The following is a 24,114-nucleotide window of genomic DNA, read 5'->3' as shown; positions in this document are numbered from 1 at the left end:
GCAGTCGATTCCCTTGGTGGTCCTACTCAAAATGCCACAGACAAGGTCGGGTCTTCCGGATCAGAGAATGCTGCTTCATGATTCTAGCCTATACCACAAATGCCCTAATCGCCCCGTACCTCGGCTGAACTGATGTCTCCAAGTCCCCAACGAAGTCGTGGATTAGCCGTCTAAGAGATGTATAATCAAACTTGTGGTTCAATACTATCCCATCAAGGACTTGCAAGAACCCATGTAGAATAGGGATGACAGTCAAGTTGCACTCCTAATTCATTAGGATGAAGAACGAAGATACATCTTAGAATGGAATCAAGCATAGATTGAAATAGAACAATGATATTATTAATCCATAAGAATCAGCAGAGCTCCTAACCTTAACCTAGGAGGTTAGTGACTCATAGCTTATAGAAAAGTAATGAAAGGTTCGAATGGGCAAAGATCTCTAACAAGGGTGATCTTTGTTCTATATATACTAGTCTAGCAACTAAGGATTACAGAAATAGGATAAACTAGGTTGATAGTGCAAAAATCCACTTCTGGGGCCCACTTGGTAAGTGTTTGGGCTGAGCTAAGGGTGACTCCACGAGCTAGTACCCTTCTTAGGTGTTGAACGCCAGCTTTGGACTCCTTTTTTGGCGTTGGACGCCAGCTGCTCCCTTTTGGGCGTCTAACGCCAGGAAGAGAGTGAAGTGCTGCCGTTGAACACCAGTTTTGGACCTTCATTTTCATAGCAAAGTATGGACTATTATGTATTTCTGGAAAGCCCTAGATGTTAGCTTTCAAATGCCATTGAGAGCGCACCATTTAGAATTCTGTAGCTCCAAAAATGCTTCTTCGAGTGCACGGAGGTCAGAATCCGACAACATCTGCAGTCCTTTCTCTGTCTCTGACTCAAACTTTTTCAAAGCTCCTCAATTTCAGCCAGAAATTACCTGAAATCGTCATCATACGCAACAACTAAAAGTAGAATTCAAGAATGTGAATTTTGCACTAAAACCTATGAAAATATAATAAAACTTAAACAAAACATAATAAAAACTATATGAAAATGATGCCAAAAAGCGTATAAAATATCCGCTCATCATGGCCTCTTCCGCTTCAGAGACGCTTCGGCAGCCGATGCCACAGTCACCTCCTCCTCGAACCCCACGACCACCGGACCAGCGAAAACAGGAGCTCCACCCCTGACCGAGACCACCTTCTAAGAGATAGTTCGGGAATCCTCCTGAGGTCGTGTTGAAGGAGTGGAAGGAGAAGTGTCTGAACCCGCCTTCTGATCCATGGCGTGTAACACCCTAACTATTAAAATGTCACGCTTCCGGCTGCGCAACTCTGATAACTCGGGTATTACGACGACTCTTAAAATATTTAATACTAAAATTTGAGCCTGTTTAAAACTTAAACCGTATTTTCCAAAACTTACATCCATACCTACATTACAAAATTACAATACTCACAAAGAATACATACATATATATATATATATATATATATATATATATATTAGTTTACAAGAATTTCATATTAATTTCCTATCCATCTTACAAAACTTGTAATGTTAAAGGCGAGGAAAACATAAATACTAAAATAATACAACATATCGTGTAAACAGAAAAGTAATAAGCTCTTTCAAACTTTGTCGTCCATATCCTGAAAAAGAAAAGACTTGTAGGGGAGTGAGAACATCGTCCTTGCTGGTTCTCACTATGGAGTAAGAGAATTGCTATAATAAGATACGTAAAATAAAACTGTTTTTAAAAAAATGCAGCGATTAATGGCCGCCTTATGTATCTTTTCCAAACCAAGGATTCATATTCAAAAATATGAAATCCTTTTTGAAAGAGAAATTTGTTAATTCTTCAAAAATCCAAAACCTTTTTTAAAAGTCTTTCTTAAACAGTATGAATGACCAAGCTGTTCCAAGCATAGGTTCATTAAGTCTATGCTGAACCAGTTTGAGTTTTCATACTTTTCTAAATTAGAAGCACAAACCAAACACGGCCTTTGGCCCATCACAAAAATTAATCACGGCCATAGGCCCAAACAATTCAATCAATAACCAATTCACCACCATCCAACCAATTTCAGTCACAAACACAAGTAAGATTTAAACACAAACAAGCAGTTACATCAAGTAGAGCATTAGCATTTAAACATAATTATTCACATAGGCAAACCAATTACAATATGCACACCCAAACAATGTAATATAGATGCATATGACGAATGCCTGCCCTATGGCTGATGAGTCTCATCTGTCAGTTATCAAGCCAACCCGACAAGTCCGGCTGCTAAACCCTGGACTGTACCCCGACGCACATCTCCAAGAGTCTATGCATAGATTTTTCTCATATATAAAATTTCTCAATGGGGGTATCCTTCCCGGGAATTTATAAGTGCCTGATCACCCTTACGTCGTAGGGTCAACAGAGTATCGAGTCTCAACCTGGAACACGTGGTGGCAAGCCATGGTACTTTATCCAAGGAAACTCGTATCTCAGATAAAAGAAGTGCAAAAGCCACATATTCATTCATAATCATTCATTCACCATTATTTCTGCACTTCATTAACAATCCATACCAAGTCAAATCATCATTCATGCCATATATCACTTTTTCCCCAAATCACTTTACTTTAATACCAAAATCAAACTCATCCTTGTCTCAAAATTCAAAATCCTCATATCTCAAATTATTCCAAGTTTATAATCCACTTTTTCTTCAAAATCAATTCTCTTTCAAAACAGAGCCACTTTATGTAACATTTCCCAAAACTTCAAAAGACTTTCAAATATCATATCAAATGGGAATTCCCTTTGAAAAGACTCAAATCCTTCACTTTTAAATCATCAGTTTAACTATTTTAAATCAAAGTTATTAATTAACAATCTTGGCAAAGACTCAAGACTTTAGGGTAGAATAACCTACCTCATTTCTTAAATTCTTTAGAAATCCTCGAAATCATAGTTACTTAAATTGAAATCAATTAAAATGGAGATTTAAAACCAAAACCAACGCATGTAAGCCAAAAGTTTCGAACCCATTTCAAAACCAAAATTATTTAAGCCCCAAAACCAATTTCCATTTCATTCTTAAATCAGAAATATTCCCAAAGGCTCAGAATTGTTTAGTCTTGCTAAATCAAAATTTAAAGAATACTTCAAAAGCAAAACAAATTTAATTAATCAAAGTTCAATTTCTTTTAAAATCCACTAAAACGCCTCTAAAGGTACTTCTTTAATTGAACTTCAAAACATAGGTCCTTCATATTTAAATCAATCTTAAAACATAAATTTTCCTTAAATAGATTAAACTCGAAGCACCTATTTCTTAATAAATCAAGAACCAAATAATAGAACCTCTCAAATTCAATCCTTTTCTCAATCACATTTTAAAACAGAATCTTAAATCTCATAAAAATTCGGCAGCATCTCGCCTAAAACTTGGACTTTGCTACCCTTTTCGAGTCCCAACCAAACCATTCTGCAACCCTTTCCACGGGTTCAAAATCAAATCAATTTAAAATCAGAATAATTTCAAAGATTCATATCATTCTCATATTTCAAGAAAACAGAGCAACTCATTTTCAAAACTTTAAAGAAATAATTCAGCAATCATCCATTTAACAAAACCAAGCCACAATCAAATCAAACAACAATCACATTCATCCCAAAATAACCCGACAATACATAAGAATCATACAATCACTAGAAGTACATTTATCACATTAATATCTATTTATAACAATTTCAAATTATAAAATTGAGTTCTTTGAAAAAGTTCCTACCTCGATAAGTTGAAATCGTAACCCAAACGCGCCAACTGAACTCTTTTCTCTCAGTCCGAACTCAATGGCAACTTCAATTCCAGCTCCGTACACTTTTGCAATAGCATAACAACTTTAAAACACAACATGCAACCTCGATTTCTAACTCCTAAGACCATTAATATCGCAAAGACTTTAATACACATAATAGAACACAAACGCAAGGTCTCCGAAACAGAAAAACTTACTGTAATAACAAAATAAAGCAGCGGCAGTCTCTGAACCGATTTGGTGGCAGCCCTGGCAGCCACCTCAAGCAGCAGCAGCAACCGGACTCCGGCGACCACAACTGAAACCAACATGCAGTGATTGTAACATTTCCAGACACTCAAAAGAAACAAAACGCAAAACTCAAAACCTTACCGGCAGTGGTTGTTGGTGACGGCAGCGACGTTTCTCGGCGATGAAGGCTCGGCAACCCATCACCAGCGGCGGCGGCAGAGCGTGTGACAGTAGCTGGGCAGATCGGCGGTAAGGGAAACCAACTCAATCTCGAACCCCTGTCTCTCTCTCTCCTTCGCGCGCAGCTCTTCTCGCGTCGGGCTCCCCTTCCCGTCGACGCACTCCACAACGGCAGAAGCATGCATGAATGACGGCGATGTCTTCATCTCTCACTGGCTCCTGGTCGGCGGCGACGGACGCGAGGTCAGTGGCGACTTCTCCCCTGCGTGCATCTCTGCCCTCTGACGATGGCAATGGCAAGACGACAGCACGGCTGTGGCAAGGCGGCGGTCCAGAGCAGTGCGGTGGTGGTGGGACAGCTCCTCCTCCCCGGCGCTCTCTTCCTCTCTCTCGAATCCCCCTCTCCTTCCTCCCCTTTCCTTCTTCCTTTCCTTCTGTTCTTTCTTTCTTTCCTTTTCTTCTTTCCTTTCTTTCTTCTGTTCTTTCTGAACTATGTGTGTGTGTTGGTAAGGGTGAGTGTGAAAGAGATGAGTGTAGTATTAAGGTTTGGGGTGGTATGGGTTAGTTTAGGTATTTTTGTTAAAAACAGGGGTGGTAGTGTAATTTTATAAAATAATTAAAAGAAGAATAATAATTAAAAGCCAAATTAAATATAGAGTATCCATCTTAAAAATACCTTTCAATCACAATTTGTAAATTATTTTCATTCAAATGCTAATTTAATAAAAAATTGGAGATATGTAAATTAATTCTCCTTTATTTATAAAATAAACTTAAAATATTAAAATTAAGACATATAGAATACTCATTATTTTTAAATTATAAAAATTCTAAATTGTAAATAAGAGTTTTTCCAGTATATATACAAAATCTCAAAAATATAATATCAAGTAATTATAATAAATCATAAATAATTTATTAATATTTCTTTTTTAAATTCAGGGTTTTACATGGCGACCTTCAATCTCGCCAATGTACTCAAACCGTCAGCCATTTCAACTGAAAAAACAAAAGAAAAGGTATAAGTCCCAAGCTCAGATAGATAAAAGAAAGCTAAAAGAAGTAATCACACACCAATATAAGTCCGGCACGTCACCGGGTCTCCCATAACGTCCGGGGTTCAAAGGATGCTCCCCGAAAACATGCCAAAGGACATCAGCGATGTCCTTGTTCTACAGGGACAACCCCTCATAGGTAACGCACATCAAATACGACGTCCCAGCACCAAAGTTCCAATACGTCGCAAACTGAAATTCTCCTTCTAAAGTTAACCAAAAGGAATGGTGCCCCTGAGCAGGGCGCACCTTGAAGTATTCCCACTTAAACCCGTGAAAAGAGTCCTCCAACAAACCGGATATGTATCGGTTAGGTTGGACCCTAAACGACACATATCCCTTCTTGTGTTTTCCTTCCTTGGTCGGCAGGGTGCACAAGAAGAAGAATAAAAAGACGTCAACCGAAACCGGGAGCTCCAAATATTCACATACGAGCTCAAAAGTCCGGATGGCTGCCCAACTGTTTAGATGAAATTGAGACGGTGCCACAGAACACCGATTCAGCAGCGCCTGAACAAAATCGGAGAAATGAATTCGCACACTAAGCCGTGTAAACATCGACTCGTATAACCTCATCAAATCTGACACGGTGGGCGAGTCGGGATTTATATTGCAAACCTTCTCATCAATCCCAGAAAGCGCAAGCTCATATTGACGCTCGGCATCGCCACCTCCACAAATCTTCCCCTGATCGCGGAGCCACTGGAGATCCGCCTCCGTCATCCGATACGGTGTTCTCCAGACATCGAAAGTCACCCAGTAGTATGTTGAGGGAACACCACCAGACGGGATTACCGGAGCACCAACACCCTCACTCCTCTGCCGTGACAAACCTAAAATAAAGGAGAGGAGTACCACCATCAACCCACCAGAGCCATATGGTGAAAAATCACAATACATCAAAATCTACTATCTACTACTAACTAAAGCTACGCCCAAAACCAGTGGTGCGCATCCCGGCTAATAACTCGCTACACAATCCCAACACAAAGGAATGTAGAAACGCAAGCAAGATAAAAAAAGGCAAGCAATCGGAGCATAAAAGAAGAAAAAATCAACCTAATGACGTCTAATGCAAGCCGAAAATCAAAAGCAAAAGTGCGGAACCAACGCACAAACGGCACAGGAAAATCCAAAGACACCGAGAGAAGAATGTGAAATGGTCTTTGATAGAGAAAGAGAAGAATGAAGAAAGTGAACCCAAAGCGAGGGAAATAAAAAGAAGAAGTGAAGCAGTTACCAAGCCTTTTGAAAATGGAAAGACAAAAGGCAAAAATAGAGGAAAAGACCGAAACATCCCCTCACATTCAATGCCATTATGATACCTCAAAAAACTCAAATTGCCCTTCGGGAAGAACAATGGGCAAATGACAGAAAGCCCAAACCGACCAAAACTCGACCTGACCTTCTCCATCACAAATCGTGAAGCGGCCAGGGAACTCCCGCGGCTCTCGACCCTGACTAACGAATGCAGATTACGAGCCTCCCAAACACGACACCAAGGTCACTCGCTCACAGACCTGGTTCCCAGACCGACTACTTGGGTTCGAGCTTCCTCCCAACTATTACGGACCCGACCTTCGGGTCCCACACCAGAACAGCCTCCGACTCGAATACCCGAGGTTGGCCCCATTCCCTTTCTCTAGAAGGTCCAAACCGGTCTCCACATCTTCTAACCAATATTCAAATTCAAATATCTCCCTTATTTTAGCTAAATAAGATAAGATGAGATAACTTTCACTAGCTATATAAAGGGGAGCCAGAGGCCCCCTCAAGTACGCCATTCATTCCACACATTTTATACTTCTCAGATCCATTATGACTTGAGCTTCGGAGTGTCTTTGCAGGTATCACCCTCCATTGCTCCAGTCAGACAATTAGCAACCTTCCCGACTCGCAAGTCCCCGATCCATCTCACAACTCGTACCAGAGACATCTCGTACATAACTGAAATATGCAATATCAATAATTACGTGCTGCTTTAGGTTGATTTTATGTTGTCTCAATTTAAAAAAAAAAAAAAAAGAACTTTTATATACATCGTTTATGTATTTCACTTGTAGTATTAAAAATGATTGATAAAAAGTGAGCGCAAATAAACAAAATATGCAAAACGAATAATTTTACAGAAAAACATACAAATATAATTTTTAAAAGAGATTAAAAATAATACAAAAGGGATGAAAAAAATTATACACATATAATTTGTAAAACAAATTAAATACCGTAGAAGAATTTTTCATATATAAAGGTACACACGCACTAGTATTCCAAGCAAACTCAAGCCTATAAACGGTGCCTTATTTCAAAAATCGATTGAACCAACAACAATGATGCCTAAACTTGATATTGTGTCTATTAAGGTAATGGTAAAGCCATCGTCTCCAACCCCTAATCACCTTAGAGATTTCAAAATCTCCCTCGTTGATGAGATGGCTCCTCCAATCTATATTCCCATAATTTTATTCTACTCAGCCACTGATATTAATAGTTCCTTTGGAACTCATGATGTCGAGACCATATCCAATAAATTAAAGGTTTCTTTATCCAAAGTTCTCACTCTATATTACCCATTCTGTGGAAGATTCAAATGTACCTCACCATCCTCTGTTGATTGTAATGATGAAGGTGTACCTTACATCGAGTGTAAATTCCCCACTAACCTTGTAGATATTCTCAAAAGGCCTCAATCCCAAATGCAGGAGCTTTTGCCATTTGACCCATATAATAATGTTTCTAGTAGTTTGGATCAAAATGATGACAAACACAAAGTGACCATGGCGGTTCAGTTGAGTGAATTCAAGTGTGGGGGTATTGCACTTGGTGTGTGCCTCTCACACAGGGTAGCAGATGGCGAAGCAACATCATCATTCCTCAATGCTTGGGCTAAAACTGCAAAGGGTCTTTTCAACCAAGTAGACCCACCTCAAATGGATGCAGCTTTGAGTTTCCCTCCACGGGGAATAGAATGGGCCATCACTAGTCTCATGGTCGGTGGTGGCAATGAAAAACTCGTGACCAAGTGTTTCTTGTTTAGTCCAACGGACTTGTCCAGATTGAGAGCTAGATTTGGAAGCTTTAATCCGACTCGCGTCGAAGCTGTCACAGCACTCATATGGAAATCAGCAATTCAAGTAGCAAAAGGAAGTTCTTCTGGGGAGTGTAACAGAACCTGTTACAAGGCTTCTATGGTGTGCCATGCCGTCGACATTCGTAATCGAATGGTGCCACCGTTGCCAAAAAACTTGTTTGGCAATCTTTGGCTTTATTCTATTTCTGAATTGGTGGATTTGGGTGACGGAGGTTATGGAACAGAAGAGTTGTGTGATTTGGTGGGGATGGTTAGGAATGCTATTAGAGAAACTAGTGCGGGTTATTCAGATATGCTGCTTCAAGGTGACGGTTTGGATGAGTTCGATGAATTCTTCAAGGAAGCAAGATTAAGGGTCGCTGAAAATCTTGTTGCATGCTGTGGATTTAGTAGTTGGACAAGATTTGGTTTCTATGAAGTTGATTTTGGATGGGGGAAGCCAATTAAGGTGAGAAACATTAATTTGCCTATGAAGAATGTGACATATTTGATTCCTACAAGAACTGGGGATGGCATAGAGGCATGGGTAACCATGACCGAGCTTGATATGGATGAATTCCAGCGTAACTCCGAGCTTCTCCAGTTTGCCTTGCTGGAATCTTAAGAGTTTTTATATATTTTCTTATAAAAATGTATGTCCGAGTGTGGGATAATAAAGAAATAAGTTTAAAATAGTTTAATTTTTTTTAATTATTCTTAAAATAATTAAATAATATTATATATACTAAATATGAATTATAAATATTATATGTATACACTACAAGAAAATAAGTTTTTTGCCACGCTTTTAAAACGTACCGAAGAGTGCAAAAAAGCGTGCTGATAGCTTTTTGCCATGCTTTTTGAGCTACCGGCACGCTTTTGAAAGGGTCACATCTGCAAGCGTGCCGGTTGATCTATCGCCACGCTTTTCTTGATCTATTGGTACGCTTTACTTTTTGCCACGCTTTTAAATGTGTCGAAAAATAGACATACAATCACGCTTTTAAAGCGTGCCGAAAGATACACATATAGCCACGCTTTTAAAGCGTGCCGAAAATTGAAAACTTGTCGTTACACTTCAAAAGCGTACCCTAATCCTTTTCAAATAAAAAAAAAAGAAAAAATAAAAATAGAATAGAAATATTAAAAAGTTAATCTTTCAAATAAAATAAAATACTAAAAAATTAATCTTCCATTGATTTATATGAATTATGTACATGATAAAATATGAATAAAACATTTAAGAAAAAATAAATTCAACTTCCAAAATGAACATTTAAAAAAAATACAATTCTATATTAAAAAAAATCTAAACTAATTCCTAAATAATATTCGGACTATTTTGTAGCACACAAATGGTTGCATGCACACAACTCTTGTATAGTTGTCGGAGGTGGAGAAGCTGTTGGACGACAGTAACCTGTATGCATGAGAACTATACAATAAATTGCAAAATCAATACTAATTTCAAGCATGTCAAATTTGTCACCTAGTAATAAAAACTAGTAGCCCCTTTTAATAATAATACATACCTACAACAAGATCTGAGCCATATGTGTAGACATCAGTCCTCCATAGCTGGCCACCTATGATCTGAACATATTAATATTAACTCTCAAGACTTGGTATAGCATCAGAATTCAGATACTAGAGGCTAAAGGCATATTTCAATTTCATACATTGGGTTTCCAAATAAAAAATATAGGTACATTTTTCTAATAGCGAAGTGAACAAATGAAAATTTACATCTCATCTCATTAAATTATTTAATTATCTACATTAATGTAAAATAAATTCATGCCAGCGTCAAGGAAGCATTAGTGAAAAGTATGCATTAAAATCACATAAAACATTGATAGCCATTGAACTAGTCTCCAATCAATACAAAATATCTAATAATGAACAAGAAAACAAGCTTCCAGAACCAAGCACACACATCTAAACTAAAGTGAAGCTCAAGGATCAATAGCCATTGAAAAAATAATCTTAGAATATTACTAGTTAGTAAAAAGAATAGTGAAGTCAAAGTGAAAATCAAGGGAAGTAAAAATGAATTGGGTGACCTTTTAACTTTATCACCAGAACAATAAGTACGTTCAGGTAGTTATTAACTTTTGACTAACTTAATTTACTAAACAACTTGATGCACGAATTGTAAATCACACTTTTTACAACTCGTACCACTAACCAGCAAGTGCACTGGGTCGTCCAAGTAATACCTTACGTGAGTAAGGGTCGATCCCACGGAGATTGTTGGCTTGAAGCAATCTATGGTTATCTTGTAACTCTTAGTCAGGAAGACAATAAAATAATTCACTTATCAAATATGATTGCAAGGAGAAAAAGGGCAGAACACAGATTATACTTGTATGCAATGATGGAGAATAGGTTGGAGTTTTGGAGATGCTTTGTCTTCTGAAATTCTGCTTTCCTCTGTTTTCTGATTCACGCACGCACGTCCTTCTATGGCAAGCTGTGTGTTGGTGGATCACCGTTGTCAATGGCTACCATCCATCCTTCCAGTGAAAAGGGTCCAGATGCGCTGTCACCGCACGGCTAATCATCTGCAGGTTCTCAATCGTACCGGAATAGGATTTACTATCCTTTTGTGTCTGTCACTACGCCCAGCACTCATGAGTTTGAAGCTCGTCACAGTCATTCAATCCCTGAATCCTACTCGGAACACCACAGACAAGGTTTAGACTTTCCGGATTCTCTTGAATACTGCCATCAATCTAGCTTATACCACGAAGATTCTGATTAAGAGATCTAAGAGATATTCATTCATTCTACGGTGGAACGTAAGTGGTTGTCAGGCACGCGTTCATGGAGGAATGATGATGATTGTCACGTTCATCACATTCATATTGAAGTGCGAATGGATATCTTAGATAGGAACATGCATGTTTGAATGGAAAACAGAAATACTTGCATTAATTCATTGAGACACAGCAGAGCTCCTCACCCCCAACAATGGAGTTTAGAGACTCATGCCGTCAAAAGATACAAAGTTCAGATCTAAAAATGTCATGAGGTGCGAAATAAACCTCTAAAAGTTGTTTAAATACTAAACTAGTAACCTAGGTTTACAGAAAATGAACAAACTATGATAGATGGTGCAGAAATCCACTTCTGGGGCCCACTTCGTGTGTGCTGGGGCTGAGACTTAAGCTAATCACGTGCATAGGGCTGTTTTGGGCGTTCAACGCCAGCTTTGGATCCTTTTCTGGCATTGAACTCCACTTTGTAACTTGTTTTTGGCGCTGGACGCCAAACTGCAGCATGGAACTGGCGTTGAATGCCAGTTTACGTCGTCTATTCTTGAGAAAAGTATGGACTATTATATATTGCTGGAAAGCCCTAGATGTCTACTTTCTAATGCAATTGGAAGCGCGCCATTTGGAGTTCTGTAGCTCCAGAAACTCCACTTTGAGTGCAGGGAGGTCAGAATCCAACAGCATCAGCAGTCCTTTTTCAGCCTGAATCAGATTTCTGCTCAGCTCCCTTAATTTCAGCCAGAAAATACCTGAAATTACAAAAAAATACACAAACTCATAGTAAAGTCCAGAATTATGAATTTTTCCTAGAAACTAATGAAAATAAACTAAAAACTATATGAAATTAACCCCAAAAAGCGTATAAAATATCCGCTCATCACAACACCAAACTTAAACTGTTGCTTGTCCTCAAGCAACTAGATAAATAAAATAGAATACAAATAATTTAAGAAGCAATAATATCTCAGAGTTTTTGAGTGAAGCTCAGATTCTAATCAGATGAGCGGGGCTAGTAGCTTTTTGCTTCTGAACAGTTTTGGCATCTCGCTTTATCCATTGAAGCTCAGAGTGATTGGCATCTATAGGAACTCAGAATTCAGATAGTGATATTGATTCTCCTAGTTCAGTATGTTGATTCTTGAACACAGCTACTTTATGAGTCTTGGCCGTGGCCCTAAGCACTTTTTTTTCCAGTATTACCACCGGATACATAAATGCTACAGACACATAATTGGGTGAACCTTTTCAGATTGTGACTCAGCTTTGCTAAAGTTCCCAATTAGAGGTGTCCAGGGTTCTTGAGCACACTCTTCTTTTTGCTTTGGACCTTGACTTTAACTGCTCAGTCTCAAGTTTTCACTTGACACCTTCACGCCACAAGCACATGGTTAGGGACAGCTTGGTTTAGCCGCTTAGGCTAGGATTTTATTCCTTTAGGCCCTCCTATCCACTGATGCTCAAAGCCTTGGGGTCCTTTTTATTACCCTTGCCTTTTGGTTTTAAGGGCTATTGGCTTTTTCTGCTTGCTTTTTTTTTTTTTTTTTTGCAAGCTTTTGTATTCACTGCTTTTTCTTGCTTCAAGAATCAATTTTTTATGATTTTTCAGATTATCAATAACATGTCTCATGTTCATCATTCTTTCAAGAGCCAACATATTTAACAGTCTTAAACATCAAATTCAAAAGACATATGCACTGTTCAAGCATTCATTCAGAAGACAGAAAGTATTGCCACCACATGTAAATAATTAGAATTTATCTTATTAAAAACTCAAAAAATATTGCCTCTTATTCTAAAGAAATTCTTCTATTTTATTCATGTTTAATGATGATGATAAAATTAAATTATAGCTTAATTGGGGATAAAATAAAAAATATAGATACTAATTACTACTATATGACTCCTAAGGTAAAACTAAAATAAGAACAGTTATCACAGAGTTAAGGCTAAGATTGGAATTTAACAACTTTTGTTCTGGGAAGTGGATGTTCCTCTAATCTGCGGGGTGCTTGGTCCTTCAAGAGATAATTTCTGGCGCTTCAATTCCCTTAAATCACACCCTTGCTCCTCCTGTTCTTTAAGCAAATAGCAAAGAATGCTACTTTGTTCCTTTTGTTCTTTCTGTATTTGTTCCATAGCTTCTTGCATCTTGGAGAATTTCCTGTGTTCTCTTCTTGATGGGGTCATCCTATGCTTGTTGTTTTTCCATTGATGCTTTGGTGATTGGCTTCTCAACTGAGATATACTCAGTTATTCCCATCCTTACTCCAGCGTCCTTGCAGAGCATAGAAATCAAGCTTGGATAAGCCAACCTGGCATCTTTGGAATTTTTATTTGCAATTTTGTAGAATTCAGTTGAAATCAGTTGATGAACTTCCACTTCTTTTCCCATCATGATGCAATGGATCATCACTGCTCTTCTAATAGTGACTTCAGAACGGTTGCTAGTGGGCAGCAGAGAATGCCCAATAAAGTCTAGCCATCCTCTGGCGACTGGTTTGAGATATTCTCTTTTGAGTTGATTTGGGACACCCTTCGTGCTGGTGGTCCATCTGGCTCCAGGGATACATATATCCTCTAGAATCTTATCCAGGCCCTTGTCTGTTCTCATCATTCTCCTATTGAAGGAGTCTGGATCATCTTTCAGCTGAGGTAGCTTTAAGATCTCCCTGATCTTGTCAGGGTGGGTATGAACAATCTTTCCTCTGACCAAGGTCCGATAGTCATAGATAGCAGATCCAGATAAGTCTTTGCCTGTCTGTATGCCACATATTAGCATAGAACTCCTGGACCATATTCCTTCCCACTTTCGTTTCAGGATTGGCTAGGATCTCCCAATTCCTGATTCGGATTTGCTCCGGGATCTCCGGATATTCGTCTTCTTTCAGATCGAATCTAACTTCCGGGATCACTGATCTTAGACCCATTATTTTGTAATAATGGTCTGAATGTTCTTTAGTTAAGAACTTTCCTTGATTCCAAAGTGGTTTTGGAACACTCTCTTTCTTGCCTCTTGGAGTGGGTTGTTTTCCTTTAGGAGCCATGATCTTAGTGGGTATGGTTTAGTGATCACGGATAAACACACCAAACTTAGAGGTTTGCTTGTCCTCAAGCAAAAGAAAAGAAAGGAGAGGGATAGAAGGAGAGCTAGTGTAGGATGGTGGATGAGAGGAAGGAGGCCGAATGGGTTTTTTAAAAAGGGAGGGGGGTTTTCGAAAATAGAGAGAAAGATAAGATAGAAGATATGATTTTTTTAAAAAAAAAAGTATGATAAGAAAAGATATAGTTTAAAATTGAAAAGATATGAAAGATATTTGAAAAAGATAAAATTGTATTTTTGAAAAAGATAATATGGAGATTTGAAAAAGATATTGATTAGTTGAAAAGATTTTTGAATGAAAAGAGATAGATTTGTTTTGAAAATTTTGAAAAAGAGTTGAATTGGATTGAAAAAAAGGATTTGTGCTTATGGATTAAGATACATTTAATATTTTTAAAGAAGGGTGTTTAGAAATTAGGGATTTTAGAAATCAGGGTTTGTAACATGTTTATGCAAGAAATCATGAATTGAAACATGAAAATTACGATTAAAATGAAAAATATGAAGAAAAAATGAATTTACCTCCTCCCCACCATCCTAGCGTTTGAACGCCCAAACGCTGCATGTTTTGGGCGTTCAACGCCCAAATGCTGCCTCTCCTGGGCGTTCAACGCCCAGCTGTTGCTTCTTTCTGGCGTTGAATGCCAGGAACTCCTTTGTCACTGGGTGTTTTTTTGAATGCCTAGGACGCTGCAAATCTGGCGTTAAACGCCCAGAAGGAGCTTCTTTCTGGCGTTCAACGCCCAGAAGATGCTTCTTTCTGGCATTTAACACCCAGATGGCTATCCTTACTGACGTTCAACGTCCAGTGGATGCTTCTTTTGGGCGTTGAACGCCCAAAACAGATTTTTACTGGCGTTTTCTTGCCAGTGAGCTCTTTTTCTCTGTTTTGTGTGCAGAATCTTTATATAACCCTGTGAACTTATATAATTGAATCTTTACCTTAGCATCAGTGAACTTTATATAAATAAATAAAATCAAGAATAGGGCAAAATGCTTAGAGGAAGTGATGCCCCATGGCTGGGTTGCCTCCCAGCAAGCGCTTCTTTATTGTCTTTAGCTGGACCTTGCTGAGCTTTTAATCTAGCTTCAGCCTTGAGCACTCTTGCTCAACATTGCCTTCAAGATAGTGCTTGATTCTCTGTCCATTAACAATGAACTTCTTGTTAGAGTCAATATCTTGAAGCTCCACATAACCATATGGTGATACACTTGTAATCACATATGGTCCCTGATGAGCGGATAATTTATACGCTTTTTGGCACTGTTTTTAGTATGTTTTTAGTAGAATCTAGTTACTTTTAGGGATATTTTCATTAGTTTTTATGTTAAATTCACATTTCTGGACTTTACAATGAGTTTGTGTGTTTTTTCTGTGATTTCAAGTATTTTCTGGCTGAAATTGAGGGACTTGAGCAAAAATCAGATTCAGAGGTTGAAGAAGGACTGCTGATGCTGTTAGATTCTGACCTCCCTGCACTCAAAATGGCTTTTCTGGAGCTACAGAACTCAAAATGGCGCGCTTCCAATTGCGTTGGAAAGTAGACATCCAGGGCTTTCCAGCAATATATAATAGTTTATACTTTGCCCAAGTTTAGATGATGCAAACTGGCGTTCAACGCCAGCTCTCTGCCCAATTCTGCCGTCCAGCGCCAGAAACAAGTTGCAAAGTGGATTTCAACGCCCAAACTGGCACAAAAGCTGGCGTTCAACTCCAAGAATGACCTCTCCACGTGTAGACTTCAAGCTCAGCCCAAGCACACACCAAGTGGGCCCCGGAAGTGGATTTATGCATCAATTACTTACTTCTGTAAACCCTAGTAGCTAGTTTATTATAAATAGGACCTTTTACGATTGTATTAGAAATTTTTGGAATCATCTTTGGATTATCTTTTGATCTATTGATCACGTTTGGGGGCTGGCCATTCGGCCATGCCTGGACCTTCATTACTTATGTATTTTCAACGGTAGAGTTTCTGCACTCCATAGATTAAGGTGTGGAGCTCTGCTGTTCCTCAAAGATTAATGCAAAGTACTACTGTTTTCTATTCAATTCATCTTATTTCGCTTCTAAGATATTCATTCGCACTTCAACCTGAATGTGATGAACGTGACAATCATCATCATTCCCTATGAACGCGTGCCTGACAACCACTTCCGTTCTACATTAGATTGAATGAGTATCTCTTAGACCTCTTAATCAGAATCTTCGTGGTATAAGCTAGATTGATGGCGGCATTCATGAGAGTCTGGAAAGTCTAAACCTTGTCCGTGGTATTCCGAGTAGGACTCTGGGATTGAATGACTGTGACGAACTCCAAACTCGCGAGTGCTGGGCGTAGTGACAGACGCAAAAGGATAGTAAATTCTATTCCAGTATGATCGAGAACCTCCAAGATGATTAGCCATGCAGTGACAGCGCATCGGACCATTTTCACAGAGAGGAATAGGATGCAACCAACGACAAGGGTGATGCCTCCAGACGATTAGCCGTGCTGTGACAGAGCATTTGGACCATTTTCCCGAGAGGATTGAAAGTAGCCATTGGCACCGGTGACATCCTTACATAAAGCCAGCCATAGAAAGGAGTAAGACGGATTGGATGAAGACAGTAGGAAAGCAGAGGTTCAGAGGAATGAATGCATCTCCATACACTTATCTGAAATTCTCACCAATGATTTACATAAGTATTTCTATCCTTATTTTAGTATTAATTTCGAAAACTCCATAACTATTTTATATCCGCTTGACTGAGATTTACAAGGTGACCATAGCTTGCTTCATACCAACAATCTCCGAGGGATCGACCCTTACTCACGTAAGGCTTATTACTTGGACGACCCAGTGCACTTGCTGGTTAGTTATGCGAAGTTGTGAAGATATGTTTAGACCATGGTTCTGTGCATCCGTTCTTGGTGCCATCGCCAGGGAATCAATTTCGAACAATAATTCACAACCTGAGTAACAATTTCGCATACCAAGTTTTTGGCGCCGTTGCCGGGGATTGTTCGAGTTTGGACAACTGACGGTTCATCTTGTTGCTCAGATTAGGTAACTTTCTTTTTGTTTTCCTTTCAAAAAGTTTTCAAAAATCTTTCAAAAATTTCTCCTTTGTTTTCGAAAAAAAAATGTTTTCAAAAATATATTTTTCTTCAAAATTTTTAAGAATGAATTCTAGTGTTTCATGAAGCATGTTGTAGCCTGACTAGCTATAAAGCCATGTCTAAATTCTTTTGGACTGAGGCTTCCCAACCATCAGCATAGAGGCAAGTTACTTTGATAAGTAATGAGCAGTATATGCTCTGATGTTATATGCTAAAGCTTGGCTGGCTATTAAGCCATGCCTAACCCTCAGATTGGAGCTTTAGACTAAGAATGCTAGATTCCTGGAATTCATATTAAAAATTTTGGAATCCTTATTTTTTTTTCAAATAATTTTCGAAAAAATACAAAAAAAAATTAGAAAATCATAAAAATCAAAAATATTTTGTGTTTCTTGTTTGAGTCTTGAGTCATGTTATAAGTTTGGTGTCAATTGCATGTTCATCTTGCATTTTTCGAAAAAAATTCATGCATTTATAGTGTTCTTCATGATCTTCAAGTTGTTCTTGGTAAGTCTTCTTGTTTGATCTTTGCATTTGCATGTTTTGTGTCTTTTCTTATTTTTCATATGCATTCCTGAATTCTTTATGTCTAAGCATTAAAGAATTCTAAGTTTGGTGTCTTGCATGTTTTCTTTGCATTAAATTTTTTTCAAAAATGTGTTCTTGATGTTCATCATGATCTTCATAGTGTTCTCACTACAAGAAAAACACCCATTCAGGTACACTTGAAAAGTGTAGCCAAAAGTGAAAAAAAATGATGCCTTAGGCTACAGCTACGCTTTTTGGGCTACGGCTACGCTTTTTGGGGTGATTCCTATTCGGCCGTTGCCTATTCTCAAAGGCTACGCTTTTCTGCATCAAGGGCTACGCTTTTGGCGTTTGGGAATAGGCTACACTTTTCAAGTGATGCTGTCCAAGACCAAAGGCTACGCTTTTCAGCTTTCATTTTTCCAGAATAGGCTACGCTTTTCGCCGCTACTGCATCACTTGTAAAGCGTAGCCACATTGTATACCATAGCTACTTTTTATAAGCGTAGCCTTAGGTCCCTCTTTTTTTTTTTTTGTATACTATAGCTACTGTATATAAGTGTAGCCTTAGGTCCCTCATTGTTTTTTTTTTTATTTTCTATATATATATTCTAATAATTTTTTTTTCTAAAAAATAATATTTAGTAATATGATTATATATATAATCCTATTTTTTTTAATTAAATTAGTCAAAAATTATAAAATAAAAATAAATACATAATAATACCATACAATATTCTTTAAATAATAAAAATTATCCTTTAACAAAATATATTTATAATGAACTAAAGTTCCAAAACAAATGTAACCTTTTTTCCCCAAACATATAATAACGACAAAACTATTAAATTAAAAGAAGACAGCGTCTTTGTTTTTTTAATGTAACATTGTACAAGATAAGCAACTTCTACCAAAAAATTTTCGAGATTCCAGGGAGCATAAACATTGAACTTCAGCTTCCTTGATAAATTCACTGCATATGAAATCTTAGCTAACTGACAATTGTGCATATAACTCTTCTAATAGTCCCTTTTAGCTTCATAACAAAGCCACTGTCAAAGGCTTCAGTTCAAACAGAAAGGTGCTGGAAGCCTAAGGGCACGCTTGTAATTTAACTTGGTCTTCAGTGATTATTGTGTAGAAGTGGAATTTCCATCAACAACCCAATACTGCTTTACAGCAATTAGTATCTTCTCAGGAACAAGAGGACCATCTTCATGGTCAACCATTTTGGTATCCCATCTCATTCCTGCAACTATTTTCTTTACCTTTATTAAGGTATCGACTTCATCGCGGAATATGACGGCGCTTTCTGGCCGCAAGATCCGGTCCATCTCCAGAAGAATGTCTTCTGCATTACATCTGCATTTCATCAAACAAATATGCTTGAGGCTTACGAATGGACGCAAAAAGAGGAAAATCAGAACCAAGTAATTGATCAAAACATTCAGAAAACTCTGTTTGAACCTTATGATCAAGAGTCATCTTTGAAGGTCATATAAGGAAAACTATAATTGCAAGATAAGAAGATGCAGGAGAGGATTTAGAATTGAATTAGATAATTAGTTGAATAGTGGTTTGACCAAACAAACACTTACTTATCCTTGTACAGACTAAAGAGGCCATTGGCATGAATGAGATCATATGTCCTTGGATATGTTGAAAAGGCTTCACACCTGAATTTGAAAAATACAAACATAAATAAGGAATCCAACTAATAGTATAAGATTCGTACAGCTACATCATATATTTCAACATTAAACGAAAAGATGCCATAAATATAACCCAAGAAAGAAGCTAGAAAGCGATACCAATCATGATAAATGCCAATCAAGCCGTGCTCATATATGACCCCCAGGGTACTTTTCTCAGCTGTGGTAGGCACAACGTTCATGACCCATAACTTGGGAGATTGAATAGCTGCAGCAAAACTACCCAACCCAGCATTCATATCCATAATGTTTCGATATCTTCCGGTATCCAACAGTCTATTAATTTTCTTGTCATTGAAGAAAATTAGTTCCACTCTTCTTGTCATACAATATTGTTCACGAAATAGTCTGATTCCAGCAGCCAAAACACAAACATTTGTGGATTAGAGATTCTTACTAATTAAAGTAATTTACCCATCAATATATAAGATTAAATTACAATGTGTCAAACTTTCAAAGTTGACTCTTTGTGCTACTAAAGTACTTGTTTTCTATTTTCTTTCTTTTCCTTTTGAATTCAGGCATTATCATATTGAAATTGGTACAGTAGCTCAGTAGCACATGTTTGAAAGTGCCATTTGAAACTTGAAGTAGATTCACAAAAACCAGGACTGAGAATTATTAGATAAACATTACCAATCAAGAACACATAACACAACATAAGGAACCAAAAAAAGATAAACATTACCAGACACTTAACATCGATAACACGACATAAGATCTTCGACGGAAGATCGTATTTGGGAGAGAGAGAGAGAGAGAGAGAGAGAGAGACTACCTGGCACCAGGGAAAAGAGGACGAAGAGAGAACAGTTCAGCCATTATAGCGCCCACTGCCCACATGTCTAAATGAGTGACAGAAAATTCAGTAAATAAAATGGTACTTATAAACTGCACAACACACAACTGAACAATTTACATACAAAAGTTGAAAGCACTTACCACCATGTGGAGACATACTCAGTGTAGGGTGGTTGTGAACTGGTCTCACGTGCTAGGCCAAAATCAACAATTTTTATGATATCCTTGGTAACCAGCAAGTTCTCTGCAAAAAAATGAGTATACATTGTGTCAAAACAAAACTTGCAATGAAGTGATAAAATTAATCAGAATAGACCATAGTATAAATCTCCATTTGCTGCACAATAACAACTTCATTAAAATGTCAACCTAAATGATTCATAATTGATAGAAAAGCTAGGTAATTCTTGAGAAGTTTGAAAAAAAAAATCAGCAACAATATCAACTCAGCCAGAGCATTCCAAATTTCAAATATTCACAAACAAACCAACAAATCATGAAACAGAAACTTTAGATATTCAATTAGAGCACCTAAATCTGGAGGAAACAATCCTCAGCAATTTGATCAAGACACATAGTCTAATCACAATTAAGACACAAAAGCACATAGTCTAATCCAAATAGAAACCGGAACCTGAAGAAGAGATCTGGGGAGATTGCAGCAGAACTTTTCAAAGGAGAGAATTGCATCCGCACCCTTGGCATCGAAAACGGCACCGATGAAACGCCTGCAGAGACATCGAAATTGAAACTGAAATTGAAATGAGAATGAAATGAAAGTTGGAGAGAGAGAGAGGTTGGGAGTATGAACAGGAAGTAATCGTAGAAGCCGAAAGTGAGGACAGGAGCACAGCAAGCCCTAGCAGCGGCGGCGGCTTCAATTGACCCCAGGAGTGACGACAGTGCACGGCGGAACAGCCTCTTTCTCTCTCGCATCGCGTCTTCGTCCTCTCTTTCCATCTCGTCTGCGAATCGTCTTTCTCTCTCTCTCCTCCGAACTCCCTCCTCCACGACGGCGATGGCGGCAGCTGCAGCGGCGTTGCGGCGGTGACCCCCTCTCACTCTCTATTCTCTCGGTCGCGCTCTCATCTTTGTTTTCCTCCTCTCCTCCCTCTGGTTCACTCATTCTCTCGGATCTGGGTGTGTGTGTGTGTGAAAGGGTGCGTGAGTTAGGGTTAGGCATTTGAACAATTAATTGGAAGGTGAGTTAGGGTTAATCGATCGAATTGAAAGGGGAAGGACGATTAGAAGCGCAGAGATAACAATGGTGAGATCGGCGCAGCGACAAGGAGGAGGGCGAAGAGGAGCGACGGTGAGTGGTCATGGTGAGTGTGCAGCGAGAGGGTTTCTTCTTTGATGGTGAGAGGGTTTCTGAAGGTTTCTGAAGGCTACTAAGTGTGAGTTTGGAAGGGACAAAAATTTTACTAAGTGTGTGAGTTTGCTTTTGGGAAACTGAGGAAAAAAATTTATCAAGCGTAAGTTTTTGGCTTTAGATACATTAGGCATCACTTTTAAAGTGCACCCAAAACTTAATAAATAGGCTACTCTTTAAAAGCGCTCTCTTTAATACAAAAAGTGAACCCATAGATATCAACATACGGCTACGCTTTATAAGTGATTTCTATAATACCTAAGGCTACACTTTTTAAATGATGCCAGAATTGTGTTTTCTTTTCTTTTATAAAAAGACAACACTGAGAAAAGCGTAACCTATTATAGAATAGGCTACGCTTTTCAAATGTAGCTTAAAAAAAGTGTGGCTGAATGGGTATTTTTCTTGTAGTGTCTTGGTGTTCATCTTGACATTCATAGCATTCTTGCATGCATTCATTGTTTTGATCCATGACTTTCATGCATTGCATCATTTTTCTTGTTTTTCTCTCTCATCATAAAAATTCAAAAATCAAAAAAATATCTTTCCCTTTTTCTCTCTTAAAATTTTGAAAATTAGATTTGACTTTTTCAAAAAAATTTTAAATCTAGTTGTTTTTATGAGTCAAATCAAATTTTCAAATTAAAAAAAAATCTTATCTTTTTCAAAAATCAAATCTTTTTTCAATTTTTTTAGTTATTTTCGAAAATAACATCATCAATTAATGTTTTGATTCAAAAATTTCAAGTTTGTTACTTACTTGTTAAGAAAGATTCAAACTTTAAGTTCTAGAATCATATCTTGTGATTTCTGGTGAATCAAGTCATTAATTGAGATTTTAAAAATCAAATCTTTTTCAAAAACTAATTTCTATCATATCTTTTCAAAAATATCTTCTTATCTTACCTTTTTCAAAAAAGTGATTGCAAAATATCTTTTCTAACTTCCTAACTTCTTATCTTTTCAAAATTTGTTTCAACTAACTAACTAAATTTTTGTTTGTTTCTTACCTTTTTCAAAACTACCTAACTAACTCTCTCTCTCTAATTTTCGAAAAAATCTTCCCTCTTTTTCAAAATTTCTTTTTAATTAGACTAATTATTTTATTTTTTATTTGAATTTTCGAAAAACTACTAACCTTTTTCAAAAACTATTTTCGAAGATCACTAACTCTTTTTCAAAAATTATTTTCGAAAATTCTCTCCTCCTCTCATCCCCTTCTATTTATTTATTCATCTACTAACACTTCTCTTCATCTCACATCTCTGCTCCTATCATCACCTTTGTGTTTGGATTCTTCATTCTTCTTCACCCCTATTCCTTTTCTTCTTCTACTAACAATAAGGAACCTCTTTACTGTGACATAGAGGATTCCTCTTCTTTTCTTTTTCTCTTCTCTTTCTGGGACAAAGAAAAAGGTATTCTTGTTGAAGCTGATCCAGAACCTGAAAGGACTCTGAAGAGAAAACTAAGAGAAGCTAAATTACAACAATCCAGAGACAACCTTATTGAAAATTTCGAACAAGTAAAGGAGATGGCAGCCGAACCCAACAACAATAATGCAAGGAGAATGCTTGGTGACTTTACTGCACCTAATTCCAATTTACATAGAAGAAGCATCTCCATTCCTACCATTGGAGCAAACAATTTTGAGCTGAAACCTCAGCTAGTTTCTCTGATGCAGCAGAACTACAAGTTTCATGGACTTCCATCTGAAGATCTTTTTCAGTTCTTAACTGAATTCTTGCAGATCTGTGATACTGTTAAGACTAATGGAGTAGATCCTGAAGTCTACAGGCTCATGCTTTTCCCTTTTGCTGTAAGAGACAGAGCTAGAATATGGTTGGACTCTCAACCCAAAGACAGCCTGAACTCTTGGGATAAGCTGGTCACGGCTTTCTTAGCCAAGTTCTTTCCTCCTCAAAAGCTGAGCAAGCTTAGAGCTGATGTTCAAACCTTCAGACAGAAAGAAGGTGAATCCCTCTATGAAGCTTGGGAAAGATACAAGCAGCTGACCAAAAAGTGTCCTTCTGACATGCTTTCAGAATGGACCATCCTGGATATATTCTATGATGGTTTATCTGAGCTATCAAAGATGTCATTGGATACTTCTGCAGGTGATCCATTCACCTAAAGAAAACGCCTGCAAAAGCTCAAGAACTCATTGACATGGTTGCTAATAACCAATTTATGTACACTTCTGAGAGGAATCCTATGAGTAATGGGATGCCTATGAAGAAGGGAGTTCTTGAAATTGATACTCTGAATGCCATATTGGCTCAGAATAAAATATTGACTCAGCAAGTCAATATGATTTTTCAGAGTCTGAATGGAATGCAAGCTGCATCCAACAGTACTCAAGAG

The 24,114-nt window shown here is 37.8% G+C and overlaps 2 protein-coding genes and 1 non-coding gene across 3 annotated transcripts; 1 reads left to right on the top strand and 2 right to left on the bottom strand.

Annotated features, from left to right (window-relative positions):
- Positions 1–7,613: 7,613 nt before the first annotated feature.
- On the top strand, positions 7,614–8,978 carry LOC112729319 (stemmadenine O-acetyltransferase-like). Its single transcript, XM_025779574.2, has one exon. The coding sequence runs from the start codon at positions 7,614–7,616 to the stop codon at positions 8,976–8,978; it is 1,365 nt and encodes a 454-aa protein (XP_025635359.1).
- Positions 8,979–18,714: 9,736 nt separating this feature from the next.
- Positions 18,715–19,863, bottom strand: LOC112729318 (probable methyltransferase PMT2). The gene is made up of 3 exons (XM_025779573.3): positions 19,677–19,863; positions 19,464–19,541; positions 18,715–19,227 (listed from the first exon to the last, which is right to left on the bottom strand). Exons 1-3 carry the CDS (start codon positions 19,820–19,822, stop codon positions 18,996–18,998), a joined length of 456 nt encoding a protein of 151 aa, XP_025635358.1. The 5' UTR covers positions 19,823–19,863; the 3' UTR covers positions 18,715–18,995.
- Positions 19,864–23,683: 3,820 nt separating this feature from the next.
- Positions 23,684–23,791, bottom strand: LOC112731195 (small nucleolar RNA R71). Its single transcript, XR_003166984.1, has one exon. It is a non-coding gene; the product is annotated as a small nucleolar RNA R71 (small nucleolar RNA).
- Positions 23,792–24,114: the final 323 nt, after the last annotated feature.

Source organism: Arachis hypogaea, chromosome 12 (assembly GCF_003086295.3).
Source record: "Arachis hypogaea cultivar Tifrunner chromosome 12, arahy.Tifrunner.gnm2.J5K5, whole genome shotgun sequence".
NCBI classification, from domain to species: domain Eukaryota; kingdom Viridiplantae; phylum Streptophyta; class Magnoliopsida; order Fabales; family Fabaceae; genus Arachis; species Arachis hypogaea.
This window is presented reverse-complemented; position numbering and strand designations above follow the sequence as displayed.

Excerpts from the sequence above, each read along its gene's own strand:
- LOC112729319 (XM_025779574.2), top strand. The coding sequence starts at position 7,614 with ATGATGCCTAAACTTGATATTGTGTCTATTAAGGTAATGGTAAAGCCA.
- LOC112729318 (XM_025779573.3), bottom strand. The coding sequence starts at position 19,822 with ATGGATATGAATGCTGGGTTGGGTAGTTTTGCTGCAGCTATTCAATCT. Across the intron at positions 19,542-19,676 it reads ATTGGCATTTATCATGATTG|GTGTGAAGCCTTTTCAACAT; the intron begins GTATCGCTTTCT and ends TTTCAAATTCAG. Across the intron at positions 19,228-19,463 it reads TTTAGTCTGTACAAGGATAA|ATGTAATGCAGAAGACATTC; the intron begins GTAAGTGTTTGT and ends GATGAAATGCAG.